This window comes from Gavia stellata, chromosome 13, assembly GCF_030936135.1.
Source record: "Gavia stellata isolate bGavSte3 chromosome 13, bGavSte3.hap2, whole genome shotgun sequence".
Taxonomy (NCBI): Eukaryota; Metazoa; Chordata; class Aves; order Gaviiformes; family Gaviidae; genus Gavia; species Gavia stellata.
This window is the reverse complement of record NC_082606.1, coordinates 2965374-2986563: the sequence shown is the minus strand read 5'-3', so window position 1 is coordinate 2986563 and position 21190 is coordinate 2965374. Positions and strand designations below refer to the sequence as shown.

General features: G+C 58.7%; 2 protein-coding genes across 3 annotated transcripts; one reads left to right on the top strand and one right to left on the bottom strand.

The window, feature by feature from the left end:
• The first annotated feature begins 1020 nt into the window (after nt 1-1020).
• On the top strand, nt 1021-12651 carry STRA6 (signaling receptor and transporter of retinol STRA6). The gene is made up of 17 exons (XM_059824127.1): nt 1021-1145; nt 3612-3690; nt 4120-4205; nt 4371-4510; nt 4679-4845; nt 5007-5132; nt 5968-6035; nt 6134-6210; nt 6948-7009; nt 7284-7464; nt 8338-8413; nt 8499-8632; nt 9845-9962; nt 10159-10260; nt 11319-11482; nt 12001-12138; nt 12473-12651. The coding sequence occupies exons 1-17, from the start codon at nt 1021-1023 to the stop codon at nt 12649-12651; spliced, it is 2022 nt and encodes a 673-aa protein (XP_059680110.1).
• A 3418-nt stretch (nt 12652-16069) lies between these two features.
• On the bottom strand, nt 16070-20186 carry ISLR (immunoglobulin superfamily containing leucine rich repeat). 2 transcript variants are annotated; one of them, XM_059824011.1, is made up of 2 exons: nt 20129-20186; nt 16070-18691 (listed from the first exon to the last, which is right to left on the bottom strand). In XM_059824011.1, exon 2 carries the CDS (start codon nt 18681-18683, stop codon nt 17433-17435), a length of 1251 nt encoding a protein of 416 aa, XP_059679994.1. In that variant the 5' UTR covers nt 18684-18691; nt 20129-20186; the 3' UTR covers nt 16070-17432. The 2 variants fall into 2 exon arrangements, with proteins under 2 accessions (XP_059679994.1, XP_059679995.1); XM_059824012.1 differs by lacking the exon at nt 20129-20186 and adding an exon at nt 19911-19936.
• Between the last annotated feature and the right edge of the window lie 1004 nt (nt 20187-21190).

The window sequence follows — 21190 nt, the reverse complement described above, 5'->3', positions numbered from 1 at the left end:
TCGGGGAATCTCTTTGAAGCTGGTGTGCTCTATCCATCCTGGTCCCTGGTGAACACCAGCTGTACAAACAGCAGCCCGGAGCAAAGCTGCTGGCTCAGTCATCCGTCTCCTACCCGTCCCCTCGGAGCCACCGAGCTGCCCTGGGGGGGGTTTGGTGACATCCCCAAGCTGTGGCATGAGGTGTCCCCAGGTTCTGGGCTGGTTCCTGGGGTTTGGAGGCTGCACTGAGCATCGCTGCGTGGTGTTTGGGGACGTCTTTGGGTGCTGTCTCTCTGATGGCAATGGTAGATGAGGCACATCACAGCTTGTGCAATGCAGCTCTGGGACAGCAGCGGAGGGCGTGGGGCTGTCTGGGCCAAAGTCATCAAAAAATAGTGGGAAGAAGGAGGAACGAGAGCTTGTTGGGTCTGGCACCGCGACAAATCCTTCTTCCTTTTTATTGCTACAAAGGAAGAGGGGCTGAGGTTTCCTCCCTGGGCTGGGGGAGGCTGGATGCTGTGGGGCAGCTGGTGGCACCGAGGGACGTTGGGGACATGGGTCACGGGCTCCCCAGCCGCGGTCAGATCTCATCCCCGCTTTGCCAGCCCAGCCCGTGCCGCCGAGCCCAAAACTTGACCCTTGCGCCAGTTTTTGAGCCGTTGGCGTAAAAGCTGTTAAACAACCCAAACAAAGGCTCCGAGTCTATCAGCATCCCGCGGCGGGCAGGGAGCGGCCGGGGGACGATTAGGTGTGCCCTGAGCTCTCGGGTTGTGCGGCGGCGGGGGGGTTCGTCCCTTCTCCTTCCCTCCGAGTCCAGATAAAAGCTGGATCCTTGGAGGCACAGCTGGATTTTGAAAGCTCCCAGTCCCCTCCCTGGGCTGCGGGAGTGACCCGAGAAGATAAAGCCTCTTGGCTCAGCGCCTCCATCCCCACATTTCCAAGAGCCCAGGAGGACCCGCCTTGGGAAAACCCGGTTGCTTTCTGCCTCCGGCTGCCTCTCGCCATCTCTTTCCAGCCCACGGTGGGAGGAAGGAGACAGCCATGGCAGCCAACGGCTCCGGTGGGATGCACGATGCTCCGTTGGACAATGGCTTCGCCGGCACCGACGACCTCGTTTCTGACTGGTACATCTACGAAACCGTGGAGCCGGCTGCGCCACAGGATGAGTAAGTGTCCAGCCCTGCTGGCGGGTGCCACATGTCCCCCTGTCCCTGCTGGGGTCACCCTGGGCAGCCGCCAGCCCCCTGTCCGGCTGCTCTATCCCCTTTCCGTAGGGCAACGTCCCCTGAGCAGCAGAGCCAGGATTTATTCCTGGCTGAGCAGGAGGTGATTAAAAAGGCTTGTTTGGGCCTCCTAAAGAAATGAAGCATTTTTAGGGTGCTTCTGGTAAGAGCTGGGGTAAATCCCGCAGCGGTCACCTCTGCTAGCTTAGCCTTCCCCAAAATGCAAAGTCAAATTCATGGTGTTAACTTGCTGCCCTGACCCCTCTGAAGCCCCCAGAGCCTTTGCTGGCCTCGAGAGGACTGCTCCGGCTCCCTGCTTCTGGGTATGAAGACATCCTCACTGCACAGCCTTGCAAATCTGTCCCCTGCCTTCATCCCGCCCCAGGTCTCCGCACGCAGCCATGCGGATTTTGGCTAAGGGGGAAGCAAGTCGGCAGCACGCCCTGATCTACTGGCAAGGTTGGGGTGCTCGACCGGGTCCCTGCACGGCATGGTGACCCTGAACAGGTTTCCTACCCGCAAAATAGGGCTGAGCATCCCTAGGCTTGCAGGGATGTCTGCGTGCTTCGCTCCCCCCTCCAATTAGTGTATCAGTGGGTCTTGTAAATCCTATTCCCTCTCCATCTGTGATGATCCACTCTTTAACTGAGCCTACTCCCAAGAGCACAGTGCTGCGTTTGCCCCGGGGCCGGGACCCCAGGGCCCAACCCCACAGCGAGGACCCAGCGCTTCATGCTCTCCTGGCTGAGTGCCCTTCCCAAGGACATGAGAAGTGCTATAGGGAGGGGAAACTGAGGCACGGAGCAGCAGGGCGATTTATCCGAGGAGTCCCACAAGGCTCGACGCTGGGCATCCCAAGGCCCATCTATCAGCATCTATTGTCCCTCTGTTGACTTAATCCTCTGCGGGTGGGTTTTACGCCACCCAGTTGACTGATACCTAATCCCGAGGGCAAGCAGGAGGAGATCCCAGCCCAAAGGGTTCTTCCTCGTCCTTAATCTTCTGCATTGCAAAACAGCCTTTGAAACCTCCTTGCCCAGCCCCGGTTTCCCCAGGTAAAGCCCCACCTGAATGACCCCCACCTCTGCTAGAAACCTTCGGGGTATTCTCTGGGTGTCCTCCTGCAGCAAGCCATGGTCAGTGAAGGGATGGAGGCAGCATCGGGAGAGGGGTTTGCCCATCTGGCAGCTGGATGCTCTCATTTGAGATGCTGAAGCCCTGGTGATACCAAAAAGGGTAGATGGACATGGATTGTGCTCTCAATCTTGCGGGCAGGCGCCCTGGATTTCCAGAGCCTGGATATTTTTGGACAGCAGGAATTTTCTGGTCTATCCAAGGCCAGCTGTTTGGCAGAGAGGGGAAAAAAAGGCAGAAATCGGAGCTTTGCTAATGGCAGCTGGTCCTATAAAGCCTTTTCTGGCAGGTTGGTGACAGCCTTGGACATATGATGCCCGAGAAATCCTAATTTCACTATCGGATCCTTCCCTGCAGCCTTGCTCATGGGAGCTCTGCAGTTGGTGTCCCATCCCTGCCCACCCCACCGGCGCTGCGGGGTTTGGGAGGGCACGAGGGCTTGTGTGGGTTCCCCCTCTGCTAGTTATGGGGTTCAGGGGGTTCCCCCCCATGAGTTATGGGGCTCAGGGAGTTCAGCTTCCCGGGACAGGGATTCGCTGCCCAGTGTTGGGTGAAGGTGGCTGGGTACGATCGCTCCTGACCTTGGGGAGAGGAGGAGGGCTGCGGCAAAGCAGAGATTAAGGGATGTGATGGAGGCCAGAGAGCGAATAAATAAAGCGAAGCCTGGCACGCCTGCTCGGCCGGCCTTGGCTGGCCGGGGGGATGCAGGTCTGGGACCCCGTCCCGTAGGCACCTACCCCAGGCAGCCGTCACCTCCGCCGTCCCCCCAGCTCTGGGGCTGGTCCCTCTCCCATGGGAAAGGCATCAAACCACCCTACAAGGGGTCTTCAGCCTCCCAGCTGGCATTTAATAAGTGCAGTGCCTTAGGTGACGAGGAGAACTGCTGCTTTGCAGGCTGCAAACCTCAAAAATAGAGCCAAAATGGATACAGGGGTAAAGGGGGGCTTCATCCTTTGTTGCTGATCCCCTGCTCAGCCTCAGCGTCCCTGTATGTGCAGGGAGGTCACCCAGCCCCTGCGGGGATCAGCTCAGGGCCGCTGCCGGGGGTTATCTCTCTCGCTTGATCATAAAGTCATCTCGTGAGGGTGACTTCATCCCTGGTTATTGGCGGTTGTGTAACCCAGCTCTTTGGGGGTTTGCCCCTTCTCAGCATCAGACAGAAATCTCCGCTGCTGCCGTGTCCGTGGGCGTTACTTCAGCATCTTTGCTTTGCCCTTTTGGGACGAAATACAACCACGCGTGATTTCTTTTTTTTTTTTATTCCCCTCTTTCTAGCATGTTTCCCAGCGTAATCCCAGACTGCGAACCCACCATCTCTCCCAGACTGTATCATATCTGCATGGCACCCGTCTCCGTAAGTACCTGCCAAGTCCCACAGGGTGGGTTATCTGTCCCGACGCCGTATTTGCTGTCCCCCGGCTCAGGTCATGCCCATCGACTCCCAGATAGCAGGTCTGGGCTCTTCAGCTTGGGCTGGAGTGAGGTTTGAGCTGGGATGCTCTAACGAGGGACTCGCACATCTCCAGACTTTGTTTCGTGCCTGTAGTCAATGGAAGGCTTTGATTTATTTTTATTTTTTCCCAGCATGGTCCCTCTGAGGCGTTTAGAGCCCGTAACTCATCGGAGCAGGTTGAGAAGTGCCCATCCCTGCTTCGACCATGGCTGGATTTAGGGTGTTGGGTGGAGATGGTGTCTCCGTGGAGGCTCCCATCACATAAGAGCACATCGGAGCCCCGATCCCCCCCCCATGTATTTATTGCTCCCTCCATTGGGTTTCTGGCAGCTGGCCGTGCTCGTGGGCTTGTCCTTGCTGGTGAAACGCAGGCGTCTCCACCGGAGCTGCTGGAATGGTATCCCAGGACTGCTCAGGTACCCTGGCCCTGCACCCCGGTCCCCAGGGTCCCTGGCACCCTGCAGCCAAGCGGGTGGAGGGACGCTGAGGTGTGCAGAGTGGGATAAACCAGCCCTGGGGCAGCGGATGGTGGGGACAGGGTGCCCGTGATCTGTCAGGCTTATCCCTTCCTCGGCTTCCAGCCCGGCCAACTTTCTGGAGGAGGAAGGCAACCAAGGGCTGGTGGCTGCGGTGTTCGGCATCCTGTTCTCCTCCCTGTGCGTGCTGGTCTTGGACAGGGACCCTCTGCCGCTCATCACCCACTCCTCCCAGAGCACCCAGGGTAAGATGAGCACCCTCCCGGCCCGCAGGCACCACACTCCTCCCCACCCAGGTGGCACGCAGCTTTGCATGGCACCCTGAGCGACCTGTTCACCCTGGTCCATACTGAGAGCGCTGCCTTCTCCTGCCTGTTTTGCTCTCCCTCCTCTCTTCCCACCATCCCATCTAGAGTACTGGAAGATCCTGGCTTTGCTCTATTACCCTGCCTTCTACTACCCCCTGATCGCCTGTGCCACCGTCCGGCACAGGGTCAGCTACCTCGTGGGCTGCCTCCTCTCCTGGTGCCACTGCGTGGTCCACATCTGGCAGAAGGTGGATTGTCCCCAGTCGCCGAAGGTACGTGTCCCACTGCCCGGGGAAGGAGCAAGGAGGCTGGTGCAGCCCAGGGTCGGAAGTGGCTTTTTCACCTCCTTGAAGTGACATTAAGGTGTCACCCGCCCAGGACGAGACCCCCAGGCTGGGGTGGTCTCGGGTGTGACAGCTCTGCTTCTCCCCAGATATACAGGTACTACTCCACACTCTCTTACGTCCCCATCATTCTCTGCCTCATGCTCCTAAGCTTTTGGTATCCAGCCCTGCTCATCAGGAGCTTCACCGTGCAGGAGGAGACCTTGGATAAGGAGGTAACGAAGATCCACGGAGTGACTCAGGGGGGTGGTAGCATGGGAGAACCCCTTGATGGACCTGCGTGGTTTTGGGTGCTCTCCTGCCCCGCAACCCATCTCTCTGCCTGGGGGACGGGGAGAACTGGGGTCCTGCCAGTGCACGTGTTCCCCGCTTTGCTCCGGCACCGGGAGCTGCCTCCCCTCCGACGGCACGGGTCGCAGCTCTGTTTATCTCACTGGATTTGGAGAGAGAGTGAAAAAACCATATTTGGAGTAAACTCCTTAGTACAAGAGGCTTAAGGCATCAATGCATCCCATTCAGGTGGGGACTGGGGTCGCCTTGTTTTCCTGGCAGGCTGGATAATCCCCGGCCCTTTGGGGAAAAGCTGAGGCTTTGTTGGGAAGAGAGGAGGAAAAACCTACTTCAAAAAAAAAAAAAAACCAACCCATCAGCTCAAGCGTGGACTGAAGTGACCCCCAGGCGCTTGCCGGGAGCTGGCTGATGGGAATGAGGGTTTTCAGCTGTCCTACCGGTGCGCCTGGTTTTGGGGCTGCTCCGTTGATGGGAACAAGGCAGATTTATTTCCACCTTTGCCGTGCCGGAAGATTTGCTGCCAGCATCGCTCCAACACCTTCGTTATCCAAAGGAGGGCTGGGAGCCCATCGCCCGCATCCCGTACAGAGGGTGCTGCGGGGCATCGTGCTAGAAATGGATGGGTGGCCGGGGGGTAGCAGAGCGAGGAGGTGGCTGCTGGGTGGGGATGCAGATGCTCTGTTGAGACCCTTCCCTGCCCCGAGTGCCTGAGCGTGTCCCCGTGCTCAAATCGGGCAACTCATTGCTGCTTTCCTTAAGGTTACGGGGCGAGGTTATTACAAGAAGTACCTGAAGGCTGTCCTGTCCAAACGCCCTCGGAAGGGGAGGTAAGGACAACACCTTGCCGTAGCTCTGCCTGCAACGGGGGCAGAGAGGGTCCCTGCTTCTGAGGGAGATCCTTTTCACCCTCTGCTTCCTCCTCCAGCTCCGCAAAGATAGAAGAGAGCTTCCTATCAAGGGTCCAGACGTATTTACGCTCCTACATCTACGCTCCCGAGGAAGGTAGGCTGCGGGCAGGCGCGAGCTCTGCTCTTGGCTTGCAGCAGCGGCTCGGCAAACAGGCTGCCTCCCCCTCCCCGGGGAGAGCAAATGCCTTTCTTGGCTCCTTCCCCAAAGCATCTGTGCCGTGGCAGCTGCTGCCCGCCGCACGTGCGACGCCTCGGCTTCGCACAAACTGTTGCGGTTTGGGGTGGGGAGCTGGATGTCCCCCCCCCCATCACGGGGGTATGGGTGGGCTGAGGTTGCAAGGTTCAGGCATGAGTTGTGCTAATATTGCAGCCCGATGCTTGATAAGGCTACAATAAGGCAAGAAAATCTACAATAAGTGGGTAAAATCCTGAACAGCCTGGGAATGGGGAACTAATCCTCGCCCTCTCTGCCCGTGGAAGAAGCAGGGGCTGTCCTGGGAGGTGGCACCCCAAGGGACGCGGCTCCCCACGAAGCAGCATCCGGCCGCTGGCACTGGGTGCTGCGGGCGCACGAGGTTTCACGGGCTTGCAGGGAAAGAGGATCTACAGGGAGGAAGCCCATCCAGCCAAACTACAGAGAAACTGCTCCCAGCTATATCTCCTTGCAGGATTTCCTTGGGGAAATCCCAATTAATATTTGACTGCCCTGTTCTGGTGCTCTCCCCCCGGGTGTTTGCTTTGGCTGCTGGGTTGGGCGGACCTGCAGCCTGCTCCCCCGTGATCCCACATCCCAGCTTCTCTCCGATACACCCCTCCGATTCTCCCTTACAGGTTTCCGGATCCCGCTGAAGCTTGTCCTGTCCATAACCACGGCCGTGATCGCTGTCTATCAGGTGATGCTGATGGTGGAATGCCAAGCAGAGCCCCCTCCCTGCCTTCTTGGCTTTGTCCTCTCGAGGCAGAGGAGCCCAGAGGTCATCGTCACGCCACAATTTTGGCTACGGGGATGGTATTAACATGCCTCGAGGTATTACCATCCCTCAGCTGAGCCGCAGCAACTGGCCATGTGCTTCCAGGGCTCAGCCAGCCTTAAATCTTTAAGCTAAGGCAATGGCTCAGCAATGGGATGCCGTGACCTGGGGCTCACGTGGCACCGCTCCCTCGCAGGTCACCCTGCTGCTCCTGGTAGCCGTCGTCCCCACCATCCAGATCGTGCGGGCGGGGATGACGAAGGATATCGTGGTGTTGTTGGTCCAGTTTGGTTTGGTACCATCGCAGAGCCCGGCCGTTCCGGGTGACATGGAGAAGGAGCTCAACACCGTCAAGCACTACCTGTGGTCCCTGGAAGGTGGGTTCCCAGCCAGGTCCTGCAGCCGTAGGTGATTTTTTTTGGAGGATTGCAGAACTTATCAGAGAGATTTCTAACCCAGAGGATGGTCCAGGAAAGCAGTTGGTGACAGGGCAGCTTCCAGGGGGACTTAAAAACCAGCTGCCGAAGCCGCAGCGGGGAAAGGCGGCTGCGTGAGGCTGGTGCCGTGCCAGGCATCTCCGAGTGGCCGCCGCGTGCCAAGACGGCGAGGCAGGGAGAGCCGGCAGCGCCGCGCTGCAGATGCTGCCCTTCGCCTGCGGGCTTTGATATGTGCTGGAATCGAGCAGATGGCCCCCCGCACCCCAGATAATTGAAAGCCCTGGATGGGGGAGCGCAGGGAAGGCGGGGGTGCCCCCCTCCCTCCGCAGCACTACCTTGGGGTGCCACCAGCCAAGGGGGGCTCTTTTTATGGCTTTTCCAAGCCCCTCTTTGTTTTCCTGACATCTCCATCCCTCCTTCCCCACCTCCTTGCTTTCCCCCCACAGCGTCCCCTTTTCTGAGAGCGTCTTCCTAGGCTCTCTCTGTCTCACTGCCCGCTTATCGCAGCTTGCTCAATGATTTTTCCAGCGCTGGGCTAGCCTAACTGCTTGTATTTCCCCTGGCTGCTTGGCTTTCCCCTTCCCTTTTGCTGGCTCACCAGCTCGTGCCCGCCTGGGAGATGGAGAAGGGTCTCCCTGTATCACAAAGTGGGTGGGGAGGGAAACTGAGGCACGGTGCCCCGCTGCGGGGTAGGTAGATCCATGAAGTCCCATAACTCAGTCCCCCCCCCAACGCTCCTGAGAGACATTTTACGATAAAATCCTCTTGCTGGGACTGACCCTGACCCGGCTGTCTCCCCCTGCTCCTCCGCAGTCTGCTACATCTGCTCGCTGGTGCTCTGCTGCCTGCTGACCTGCGCCATGCTGCTGAGGACGCTGGTGATGCACAGGTACGGGGTGGTACCCGCTCCTCCCGCCTTCACCTTCTCACCCAGCCGGGATGCAGCGGCTCTCTTTCTCTCTCCCTCTCCCCAGGAATAACCTGAAGGCGCTCTACCAAGGGGCTGTGTTGGATGTTTTCTACAAAGCCCATATCCTCCGCCCATCCCGACAAGCCGTCGTCTGCTGGATGAGCTTTGCCAGCTTCCAGACGGCTTTTGCCTGCCTGGGTAATGGGTTTTGGGGCGTGGATGGGTGGTGGACCCCCACCTTGCACAGCCAACCCTGGGTTTAAGCATCTCTTCCCCCTTTCTTGCCCCATTTTGCAAAGGGAGGGCTGCACGGCTTTTGTTCCTCTTTCCCCAAATGCAATCTGCCCTTCTGCGGGAAGGACCATGCTGAACACCAAATGGTAGGGAAGAGAAAAAAGAGGGGGGGGGGAACAACGATGACTTGTTTTGGCTCAAGCCCAAATATTTTGATTTGAGAAGCTGTCGCAGCATCTCGTGCAAAGGACCGTCTGTCTCCTCTGGTCCCGGTCTTCACATCCCGGGTGCTCCTCGCTGCGCATCTTCCCCAGCAGAGCCTGGGTCTCCCTGGCTGGGAGGGCTGGCCGTCCCACGGGTGGACGGAGGATGTCAAAGGGGTTAAAAATCCTCACCCCACCATGGTTTGGAGATATTTTAAGGTGCCTCTGCCCCATGGGAGGTGACTCCGGGCAGCATCTGAGGTGGTGCATGTCCAACACCCAACCATATCAGCACCCTGATGCTGCATGGGAGAGTCAAGCTGCGGGTCCAAGGGGGTGATGGAAGGACAGGGGGTACCACCAGGTCTGTGGATGACCATCCCTCAGGAAAGGGGACCTATTTTGCAGGCAGATTGCAGAGATCAGCGCGGAGGTAGGAGCTGGGGAGCCTCAGTCCTTGCACCCCTTTGCCAGCAAGGAGCAGCTTTCCTTTGGCCACTCAGTGCTCGGTGCATCCCCGGCAGAGCCGGCTGCATCTCGCTGTGCTGCCGTGAATCTACCTCCTGCTTAAAAATCTTGGTTTTCAAGTCATTAAAGCAAAGCAGCGGAGGTGAAGCACAAGCTCAAGCACAAGGAACCACAGCCGCTGCTGATCTCGGTGTGATTTACGATTAGAAATCGGAGCTCAGGCTGATTTTTATGATGAGGCATCATAGTTGCAGCCCCGAGTGATGGCTCTTCTCGGCAGGGATAATGTGGGGAGTGATAAGAAAGGCTGCACTTGTAATTAAATCCCGCGCGGAGCATTGTGTTTGGAGCGGGGGAGGCAGGTAAGGATCTCGCAGGCTTTTTATGGGATTAAAATGAAAGATACACTCAGCAACGAGCACGGGTTTGGGGAATAAGAGCAAGAACAAGAACCGCTTCACCATCCTCCCCCTCCATGGTTTCTCTCCCCATGTCTCCCTCCCAGGTCTCCTCATCCAGCAAGTGATTTTCTTCATCTGCTCGGTGGGGTTTACCTTCCTCTTCGTCATCCCGCTCCAGTCCGGCACCAACACGCACCTCTTCAAGATCATTCAGAACATGTGGTGAGCGCTTGCAGCCCTTGGGGAGGGACGGAAGACCCAAGTGGGTGCCATGGCCATGGTGGGTTTTGGGGTAGTCTGTCAAGGCGAGGTTTTATTTTGGACTCTTTCAACTTTGCTGGAGGTTTCTGCTGCCTGAGATGGTGTCTCATGCTTGGGACCCTTCTGGTGTCCAACCTGCCTCTTCCCTCCCCCCCAGGCCCTTCTGGTTGACCCTGGTTGTTGCTGTCATCGTGCAAAATTTGGCAGCTCGCTACCAATTCCTGGAGCAGCATCCCCTCCGGAAGGAGCTCACCAACAGGTATTGGGGATGTGGGGGGGCCTCTGAGGCAGACCTGTCCCTCCTGAGGTCCAGGACCCTGGGAATGCAGTGGGTGCCCCTAATCACAGAATCACTAAGGTTGCTAAAGACCTGTAAGATCATCAAGTCCAACCATCAACCCAACCCCACCATGCCCATTAAACCATGTCCCACAATGCCACGTCCACATGTTCCTTGAACACCTCCAGTGATGGTGACTCCACCACTTCCCTGGGCAGCTTATTCCAGTGTTTCGCCACTCTCTCAGTAAAGAAATTTTTCCTAATATCCAGCCTGAACCTCCCCTGGCGCAACTTGAGGCCATTTCCTCTTGTCCTGTCGCTGTCCTCTGTGCCGTGAGCTCAAGGGGGAAAGCCTGTGGGTTTGAGGGGTTTAAGTGGCTTCATGCTCCCAGAGAGGTTTCTTTAGATGCTTTAGAGGGTCATGGTCCGTTTACAGCCTTGATTTCAGTGGGGTGAAGCTGGTGAGGTCTATGCCCTGCTCCACCACCCCCATTTGCAAGCCTCGGAGGAAGCCCAGATCCCTCAGGATCGGCTGGACTGGTTCAGGTGCTACCAGTGGATGTGGTCCCTCACTCATGCACGGTGTCACTGCCTAAGCTGTCTCCTTACGCTGAAGACCAGGGTGACAGATGGGTCTAGGTGTCCTGCTCTGTCCAGCCAAGGCACTTCCATCACCTCCACCGCTTGCCCGGCATTGTGGGGAGGCTGCTGTAGGCTCTTCTGGCCTCCACAGGAGCTGGTGTCCTCCATCCCAAACCACCATACTCATGATTTGCCCGGTTTCTAAATCTTCAAGGAGAAATGGAGACCCTATGCGTGCTGGAGACCAAGCTTTGAAGTCCTGATGGGGCACCAGGCTGTCTCCTCTCCAAGAGCCCTGAAGGGTGTTTGCTTCTCTCCATGGGATGGAGACACCTCAAAGAGGGACTGTGTCTGCTGGGGAGGGGGAGAAGGGTGGGAGGCTTATTTTGCCAGGGAAGGGCCGTGCTTCCCGTCCCGTGGTGTTTGTGTTCCTTACTCCTCCTCCACCCACAGGAGAGCTCTCTACATAGTCACCTACCTGCTCTTCCCCATCAACGTCCTGGTGGGTGTCCTGGCCGGCGTGTGGAGGATGGTCATTTCTGGCCTTTATAACGCCGTCCACTTCTGCCAGCTGGACATCAGCCTGCTGAACCGCGGCGTGGAGACCTTCGACCCAGGTAGGACATGGGGGTGGGTGCCTCCATGAGCATGGGGGCCCTTTTCCCACCATCAAGCTCCTGGGGGGGACACAGCTGGGAGCTCCTGCATCACCTGGAGCTGCTGGGACCGAGGGTGGCTTCAGGTCCTCATTATCTGTGTTCTGAAAGGGGCAGGTGGGACAACTGGAGCAAGTGGCTCCTCCCGATGCCCGCTTGGTCCTGCTTTTCCGTCCATCCCCAAGGGTGGGTGATGCCCTTCTGGGCTTCACCAGTGGCCAGACCCCATTCCCACAGGCAGCAGACCCTCATTTCTCCTGTTCTAAAGGCAGCAGGGAGGAGAGCTCAGCCCTTCCTCTGCTTTTCCCGATGGGATTTTGGGAGCGGACCACATCCCCGGGTCTGGAGGCAGAGCTGCTCTGGCAGAGCAGGGATGGAGCCTGGCAAACAACCCTTCCCTTTGCTCCAGGGCAGGAGGGAGGGGGGAACCACGAAGTCTGCTCCCCGCCACGTGTTTACTGTGGGCTGTGTTCCCTCAGGCTACCACACTTACTGCCACTATCTGAAAATTGAGGTCAGCCAGTCCCACCCGGTGATGAAAGCTTTTTGCTTGCTGCTTCTCCAGCCAGCCAGGCCAGAGGAGCCACCGGCGCTCCGGGCCAGCAACGTGGAAGAAGGTGAGACCTTTCCACCACCGACCGGGGGGATGCACGGCTGTGGGGTGGCATCGGGGGCTCCTCTGGGGGTTTGCTGCTCCTCTAGAGATGCTGGTGGTGCCTTGGGGTCAAGGGAGCATTGAGGGTCGTGGTTCTGCTGCTCCCTCCGCTTTTACGCCACTGCCTCCCTTTGGCTTGTGACCATCTCCATCCTGGGAGCTGCCCCCGTCCCTCTGCCCGTGCAAGGGCAGGACAGGGCTCCTCTGTTGTCACCCCAGGGTGTAGATGGCACCTGGGCAGCCCCAGTGAGGGGGAGCTGGGGCTGAGACAGTTCCCCCCTCCCATCTCCTTTCAGGCATCCAGCTGGTGCAGCCCAAGAAGGCGCCGCTGAGAAGAGCCAGGTTCAAGCAGAGCCGAGCCCGGTGGTGGTTGGCCTACACGCTCCTCAACAACCCCTCGCTGACAGCTTGCCGGAAAACCGCCCTCTCCGACCCCACAGCCAACGGCACCCAGCTCAGCTCCCCCAAGCCCTGACCTCCAGAGAAGCCCCCCACCTCTCCGCCTCCCACGCACGTTCCCGTCCCATCCCAGCCCCGTCTCCCGTTGACTCTCCTCCTGCACCAGCAGGAGTTCTGGGCACCTCTTGCCCCTCTCCAGCCTCTGGTCCCTCTCCAGCGGTGATGGGGGCTGGTTTTAAGCTCTAGGTCCATGCTGAAGCACTGCTAAGGTCCAGAGGTAAAGACAAATGGTCACCTCCAAGCCTGACCTGGATGGAGAGGGGTTGGTGAGCCAAGCTAAACCCTTCAGGCATCTCGGAAACATCTTCTTATGAGTCACTCCTGCAATGAGCCCACCAGTTCTCAACAGCTGCCTTTCTGATAAAAGGCAAGCACAAGTGCCCAGCACCAGGGCAGTAAGGAAAGACGGAGAAGCGTTGTGTGTGTGGAGGGATCCTCAACCAGACTGAGCACAAGGAGCTACCCCCATCTCAGCATGGTGTCCCTGTGGAGAAGGTCCCTACTGCCAACCCCATCCCCAGCTTCTGCCTTTCAGGTCTGATCCTGGCTCCCTTCGGGAGCTGTACCTAACCCTGGGACTTTTTTCCCCCCAATTTTGTGAAGGCTAAAATCCCCATCTGCTCCTGCTCTGGGCTGTGAGGTTGCAGAACCATTTGTTTTCTGCTCCCCATAACTCTCATCCCCTCCGGTCCCTCTTGTTGCCACCCCATGTTGTTTAAAGCCAGCGGTTCCCCAGGTCCGGTGACTCCCCCGAGTGAGCTGAGCTTGAATCCGTAGAAAGTGGTTTTATACCTCGCTTGGACACGCCGAGTTGGGGAAGGTTAATAAATCACATACCTCATTCCTATGCTCGGGGCATGCTTGGTCCCTTGGCAGTTCCCAAATAAGCCAGACCTGGCAGGAGGGACACGAGGACTGTCGTAGTCATGTCTCTGGGTGATGGCTGGGACTGACCTTCCTCAGCAGAGGCTTTGTGGTAGATCTGCTTGACCTGGGGAGGATGGGACCCAATCTGTGATCCCCCTCCCCACTTCAGGGACATTTTAACGCAAAGCTGCTCAGTTTGCTTTCCCATCAAAATGTTTGGCCCTTAAACCACAGCTCCCATGAAGGAGGGGAACCGAAACGGGACATTTTGGGGCTAAAGCACCAAAGGTAGGTGTCCAAGGTGTTCCTGGCTCACCTCTTTCCATGACGCATCCCTTGAAAACCCTGCCTTCGGTGGCTGGAAGGATACGCGGCGTCAGCCCCCTGTTGCAGGCAGGGCTCTTGGGACGTTGTACTGGTGGCTCCTTACTCTTCCATCTCAACACCGTCTCAACACCGTCTCAAACTAAAGCCAGGCGCCTTTGAGACTTTGCAGCCCGCCCTGCACGGAGCAGGACTGCTGTGCCATCCCCTCTGCTCGAGGGGGTTTGAGCCCCTCGCCCCAGGGATCTCCCTGGAGGTGAGCAGACCTCCTCTTGGCAGGCTTTCCAGGACCCCATGCCCTTTTGCTGGGGTGCTTGCGGCACCTTTGATGCGGTTTAGGGGCGAGCGAGGTTGAGCCCCGTGCTTTGGGGTTTGCCTGGAGTGTTCTGGCATCTCCCCACAATATTAAAGCTCCCTGAGTGGGAGCCAGCCCCTTCCCAGGAGCCCGACCCGCTCCCTTTCCACCCCAGCAAAGAGCGGGAGGTCCCTGCCTTCGTCTGCTGCCGGCGGGTGCTGCCCCAGCAGCCACCCGCTGCGCTCGGATGCTCAAAACCCTGTCGCATCCGCTGCCCACTGATCAAATACGATTAAACCAGCACCGTTTTAATCGTATTTGATTACTGTCTGGCACATAGTACAATGTCCCCAAACTGGGTGACAGCGGTGGCACCGGAGGGAGAGCTGGGTGGTTTTCTTTTTAAGACAGCAGGAGCCCAAGGTGCAATTCCCGCTGTTTTCCCAGCTCTGGGCTTTGCGTGTGTGGGTTTGCGTGTCTGAGCACAGGAGAGTACGCGGTGCTGGTGGGTGCTGGGTGTCCTGCGCGGATCCAGTGAAGGGATGCCCTAAGGCAAAGGCTGCGCCTTTCCCTTGCAGCCCATCCCAAAGGCATCTCTGGGGCTTTGAAGACAGCCTTGGTAATCCCTGAAATCTTTCGCAGCTCTGGGCTATGGGTGGAGCTGGATTTCGGCATCTGTTTACACAGCCCTGCCCGAGGCTTCCTGGAGATGTTTTGGCTGGGGCCGAGGTGAGAGATGACAGCCCTGGGAGGAAGACAGGAGGTGGCTTCATCGATTTGCTTGTTTTCTTTCCCTTCTTTTGACACAAGAGGGGTGCCCTGGGGCTGAACTGAGCTCCTCTTCCTTCTCACCTCCTCCCTAAACCCCCCCCCCCCCCCCCCCGCACACCCGCAGTCACAGAATCCTGAAGAAGACCTTTAAGATCATCAAGTCCAACCATCAACCCAACACCACCATCAACCAACCTTGAGCTGATGGGGAGGAGGTTCAGGGAGCTGATCTGGCTGAAAACCACCCTTAACAAAAAAAATGCCTATGGGGGGGGGGAGTGGAAATTCAGATCTGGTTCATGCTATGGCTTTGCAAACGTGAGAGACAGAGAAGAGCTGATGGGGGGGTTGCGGCACCCCAGACTTACACCGGCTGGCAGCCGTGGTGGCTCAAGATGGTGACGCCAAGTGCTGTATCACCTCCAGCATCCAACCCAGGAGCCGAGTGGCAGAGTGCCCTGTTTGTTACGAATGGAGAGACCTTTCAGGCACGGCTAAGGGCTGCTGGGAGCCTAAATCTTATTTGTTATCCTCATCCCAGGCTCCAAACCCTGTTCCCAACTGAGGTTGCAGGAATAAGCTCCTGTACCCCTCTATTCCCAGGCAGGCAGGGAGGGGAGGACCCCGGCTGGGATAAAATTGATGATAAAAGTTGTACCCTACGAAATGAAACCAAAACTCTCATTGGGACCGCGATGTTGTTCATCCTTTCTGCTTCTAATGGGAAAAATATGGGCCTGCTTGTTAGCATCAAAGGCCATTCATGCGAGGAGCTGCTGGCTGTTTCTGCCTCGGGATCCCTGCGGAGACCTCGGCGCCGTACCCGGAGGGCGCTGGCATGTGGCAGCTCCTCGGCTGCCCCTTTTCTTACCCTGTGAGCTGGCTGGACACCGGATCGTGGGCCCAAAGAGCTTGCCTGGAGGCCCGAGACTCTGGCCCAGCTGCTTTTCAGTTGGTTTTGGTGTCGCAGCCTTCCCTTGCCTGCTGCAGGCAGCGATGGGGGCATTTTTGGGTACCCTAGAAATACATCCTCCCTCCGGGGTCGTTGCAGGGGGATGCTACAGCACTGCAAGGGCTTTGGGGGAGCTGGGGGGGGGAAAGGGGGTTGGTGATGAGCTGTGGTACCCTAGATGATGGGGGATCTGGGGGTGCACAAGAGGCAGCACGCACCGGCTTGTTTTAAAAAAAAAAGGTATTTATTTATTGCTGTTCATACAGCTTTGGTTATAAGGCGAGGGTGGCTGCAGGGGTCCGTCCAGCTCCCGCAGGTAAGCACTGGCAGAAGGCACGCGAGCCGGACCACCCATGCCTTGAGGTGAGGGAGATGGAGATGCTCAGCCCCCCGCCATGAGACGAGGGGTCCCCCAGCACCCTGGCGCAGCCGGGTATGGTATATATGTCCCGCGTGGGAACGCTAAAGCACTTAAGGAGTGTGTTTATGGCTTATAGGTCAGCTCAGCTTCTCTCTGTTCTCTGTGTTTTCCCAATCTTTCTTCCTCCCATTCCATCATACAGCCCCCGCTTGGTTTCCCATCAGAGAGGAGTGCTGGGAAGTTATTTTGGTCTCTTTGGGCTCAATCCCTCCCCGCCAGGGTCGGAGCCAGAGCAGGGCAGCTTGGTGGGTCCAGCCCAGCCAAGCATTTTGGACCACAAGCTTCAGCGGTGAAAGGGAAGGAGGGGAAAAAAAAAAATCAGCTGCATTACATCTGGGAGAGGTACTGAGGGTGGCAGGGCCTGATCCTGCAACATGCAAGGAGGGTGCAGGCAGCCTGGGTGCTCCCAGCACCCAGCCAGCGGGAGCCCTTTGTGCTCCTGCAGGGTTGAAGCCTGTGGAAAAGCTTCTTCTGCTCCACAAAAATGGCCTGATCCAAGCCCGTGGCCCCTTCCAACGTGTCCTACCGTACTCATCCTGCTTACAAAGCACCACCGTATCTCTGTCCCCCAGAGCCACCTGCCCCGGGACCGTGTGCCCAGGCTATTCCCCTGCTCTCAGACTGGTCCTTCTGCTCCCGGTGCTTCACATGAGGTTGGTGGTAGGAAGGATGCGCCTGGCCAAGGGCCCTGGCGCTCGTCACGGCAGGGATGTCATCTTTGGTGCCGCTGGACCCGTGGGATCCTCTTTGCGAGAGATCCCCTCCCTGGTCACAGCTCGCTGCTGCGGGTGGAAGTGGGCTTATGGTGGTGGGGTCCGGGGATGGGTGATGGTCACCCTGTTGAGGGTGGACTTTAATCCTGCGGCCGCACTTTGGTCTCAGGAGGGAGAGAAGTCAGGAGGCGGCAGATTTGGATGCCTGGAAAGCGGCAGCGCAGTGAGGATCTGCTCTACATCACCCGAGCTTATTTGAAGCTCTCAACTAATGGAGCCCAGCCCTGACCCCCATCTAAGGAGCGGTTGAACTACCAGCCCTGGGCCTGAGTCTCAGCCCCTTTTGACTCCTGACCATCCACAGTTCCCAGAAGCTCAGCAAAGGCATGGCACTACGTGAAGATAAATGCTACAGAAAGAGGGGGAACCCCCAAGGCACCATTTCCTCCTCCCTTTAACGGCAGAGCGCGATGCCCAAAGCCAGCAGGAGGGTCCCCAGATGGACCTGGGCCACCGCTCCTCCAGCCCTGCTCTTTGACTCCCTTGGCATGTGATAAACGATCACCAGCTTTTCTCCGGCACCAGAGGGATCCATTTCGTCCCCCTTGTAGCAGGTCTGACCCCCGAGGTGGCTGGCTTGGGGGTCATCTCGGAGCAGGTCTTCAGCTGGATTCTCCGATCCAGCCAAGGCCACGTTGACTGAGACATCCCGCATGCCCACGTCGTTGACAGCGAGGCAGGTGTAGATGCCTTCATCCTCCTTGCTGAAGTTGGGGATGGCCATGGTGCCGTTCTTGAAGACCAAGAAGCGCTCTTGGCTCTGTTTGACGTTTCCATCCCGCGCCACGTTGGGCCCATTGATCTCGACGCGGCGGCTAGAGGTCTGGATCTTCCACCTGATCTCCGGCGGAGGGCTGCCCGCCACGCTGCAGTGCAGCGTCAGGGTGAGGCCGTCGTACATGACGGTGTTGTCCAGGTTGGAGAGGTAGGTGAGCTGCACGGAGGGGGCAATGCAGTGGTGGTCGGGGATGTCCGTCACCGCCCTGCCCTTCAGCCTGCCGGGAGCCACACACAGGGTAGACCCTCCCTTGGTGATGGAGACAGAGGTGTTCTCAGTCCACTTCTTCAGCCAGAAGACCTTGCAGGAGCAGTTGAAGGGGTTGTTGAAGATCTGCAGCTGGGACAGGGAGGGCAGGTTGTCAAAGGTGCCCTCGGCCAAGGTGGTCAACTCGTTGTCGTTGAGCCAGAGGGAGCGCAGGTCCTTCAAGGAGTGGAAAGCATCCCGGGGCAGCCCGGCCAGGCGGTTGTTGTTCATCTTCAGGATCTGCAGACCGCTGAGGTTACGGAGGTCTCGCCAGGGGAAATCCGCAATCTTGTTGTGGCTCAGGTCCAGGTTCTTCAGGTGCACCAACAAGGCGAAAGCCCCCGGTTCCACCACCCCGATCTGGTTGTAGCCCAACCACAGCGACTGCACTTCGGGCACCTCAGTGAAGGAGCCCTGCCCCAACCAGCTGATCCTGTTGGCCGACAAGGTGAGGATGGTCACGTTGGAGGACAACCCCTCGGGTACCTCCTGCAGATCCTTGTATGCGCACTCGGCCAACAGCCGCCCGTTCTTCTTGGTGGAGCAGGAGCAGGCGCTGGGACAGGCCTGGCAGCATCCCAGGAGCGCAGCCAGCCCCAGGCAGCAGAGCAGGGGCCTCATCCTTCCTCCTGGGAACAGAGATGGGGGGGAATGAGCGGGACGGGTCGAGCCGAGATGGGGATCTGCTTTTTCTTGCCAAGTACTACAAGGGAGCAGCAGAAGAGCAGAGCATCCCTGTGATTATCCCCAGCACTTCAGCTGGAAAAGGCTATTTGAAAGACTCTCTAATCTGAAGACGACATTTCCTTGCCAAGAGCAGAGCCTTTGACTAAGTACGCGAGCAGGGACCTTCCCCCTAAACCCTTTCCTTCCCCTCTAGGAAATGCCTCTTTTTGCTCTTTGATGAAATGCCACCCCCCGGGATGATGTTTCCCCAGGTTTTGGGATGAAAAGTGGGAGCTGGGGGGGGTCAGACTTCATTTCTCCAACCACAGCTCTTTCACAACCAGCCTCGGCCCTTCTTTCCCTAAACCATCAAGCTGTTGGGATTTTCAGCACGCTTTCAGACCTCAAACCAATCCCCCATCTCCACATTTTTCCATGTCATGGAAAAAACCAGCTTCTCAACTGCTTTTTTTCTCAGTAAGAGAGTGTGGGGTCCCTGGTTGCTGGAAGCCTTTAGAGAGAAATATTTCTGAGCTAACTCCTTACTCCCCTTCTTCTTGCCTTGCAAAGGGATGTGCACGCTCGATTCCCGGCGTCTGGAAGCTGTGTCCCACCAGGGAAGAGGTTAACTGCGGCTCTGCGAGGAGCTGGCAGCAAGACCCCTTTGTCTCTGCCGTGTAGGCAAGTTTTGCTGCTCCTTCCAGTCCCCAACCCTGTCATTTAGAGCAGGGGGGGGGAGACATTTTCTTGGCAATGGAGAGGCTGAATAAGCTCTGCACAACAACTGGGGGGGGCGGGACAGAAAGGGTCCTGTCCTGCGGGGATAGCCCACCCCAGGGCTGGGGTTCAAGGGCTGGGGAAGGAGCCCCAAGGGCTCTGGGGGTGATGGAGGGGTGAAACCCAGCCGTGGCGGCGGAGGGGGGGGTACTCCTTGGCTGATGCATTTAAAGCCCCCGGCTGGTGTAATTTTGGGGTGTCACCCCTCTGTCCCAGCCCAACCTTGCAGGGCCGGATCCCCACCCCCCCGAATAAGCCGCGGGGGGAGCAGGGCTGGGGGGGTGCACCCCCAGGGCACCACCGGCGAGGGGTGTCCCCCATGAGCGGGGTGGGGGTCCCGCACCCCTTGAACTCCCCACCCCGGCCCCCTCCCATCCCAATCCCCCCCCGGGGGGCGGCTGTTACCTCTCCCCGCCGCCTCTCTCGCTGCCCCGCGGCCGGGCCGGGCCGAGGCAGCCCCGGGGCCGGGTGAGCAGGGCCGGCACAGCGCATACCAGAGCCGTGAATAACCAGCCCTCCCTCCCTCTCCCCCTCCCTCCCTCCCCGGCCCGGCCAGCCCGCTCCCCCCCCGCCCGCCCCGCGCCGGCCCCGGTGCTCCCCGCCGGTCCCCGCTCCCCTCCTACCCCTTCACCGGCAGCTTCACCGGGGACGGAGCCCGATCGCTTTCTCTCCTCCGGAGGAAGGGGGGGAAAACGGGCCGGTTCCCTCGGCCCTCGTCGGGCTTCTCCTCCCCTCCCCGTCCCCCGGGTCCTTTTTGTTTTCCATGGCACCGACCCACTCCCGCTGTCGGCAAACGGGCTGCGGGGGCCCTTCCTCCGCCTCCCCCCGCAGCCCAGCCGTGCCCGACCCCCCCTCTGCCCCCTAAACCTCTGCCCCCCCCCCCCAAACCTCAGCCCCACATCCCGTCCCAGCCCTTGCAGAGGACATCTGGGGGACAGGGCGGAGGGTGAGTGGCTTCTGGGGGACATGGAGGGGGGGCTGCTGGCTGGGGAGTTGCCTCTGAGAGGGGGGGGGAAAGGCTTTGGGGACTGGGGGGAGGCAGGACACCCCGCTGCAGGGCTGCATGGGGTCGGGGCGGGGGGGGAAGAAGGGTGCCCAGAGGCTGGTGAGGGTCACAGGAGCAAAGAGGACGAGTGGTCATCACCCAGATGTCCTCTGCCCTGCGATAAACCCCTCAGAAAAGCCTTTAAAAGTAGATCGTGGGGGCATTCATCCTGCGGCCATCATCCTCCAGCCCGGCAGGACCAGAGGTGGGCACCCAGGACCAGGGTGCTGAGCGCTCCTTGCTCCCAGCCCACCCATACTCATCCACTGGCCAAACTGGGCCGTCTCTGATAGGGAACCCGCCTGCTGCGGGGCTGGCGTTGGAGCGAGGCGAATCCCCGCAGCGTGGGAGCGCCGAGGCGGCGGAGGTGCAAGGACCCCAAGCAAGGCAGACCCTCTTCAGAAAAGGTCCTGAGTAATGTGAAGGTGGAAGAGGGTGGGGAGCTGGACCCCCCCACCCCAGGAGAGCTTCAACTCCGTGCATCCCGGCTGCAGCTTGCTATCTTCACGCTTGTGCCGACGCCGGCGTTGCTGAGGCCGGGCTGTGAACGGGATCGGGGTTAAAAATAGTGCGGTGCAAGGGAGAAGGGGATTATTTGGAATCTAGAGCAGATCGTCGGGCGGGCTCGCAGCACGGCTGC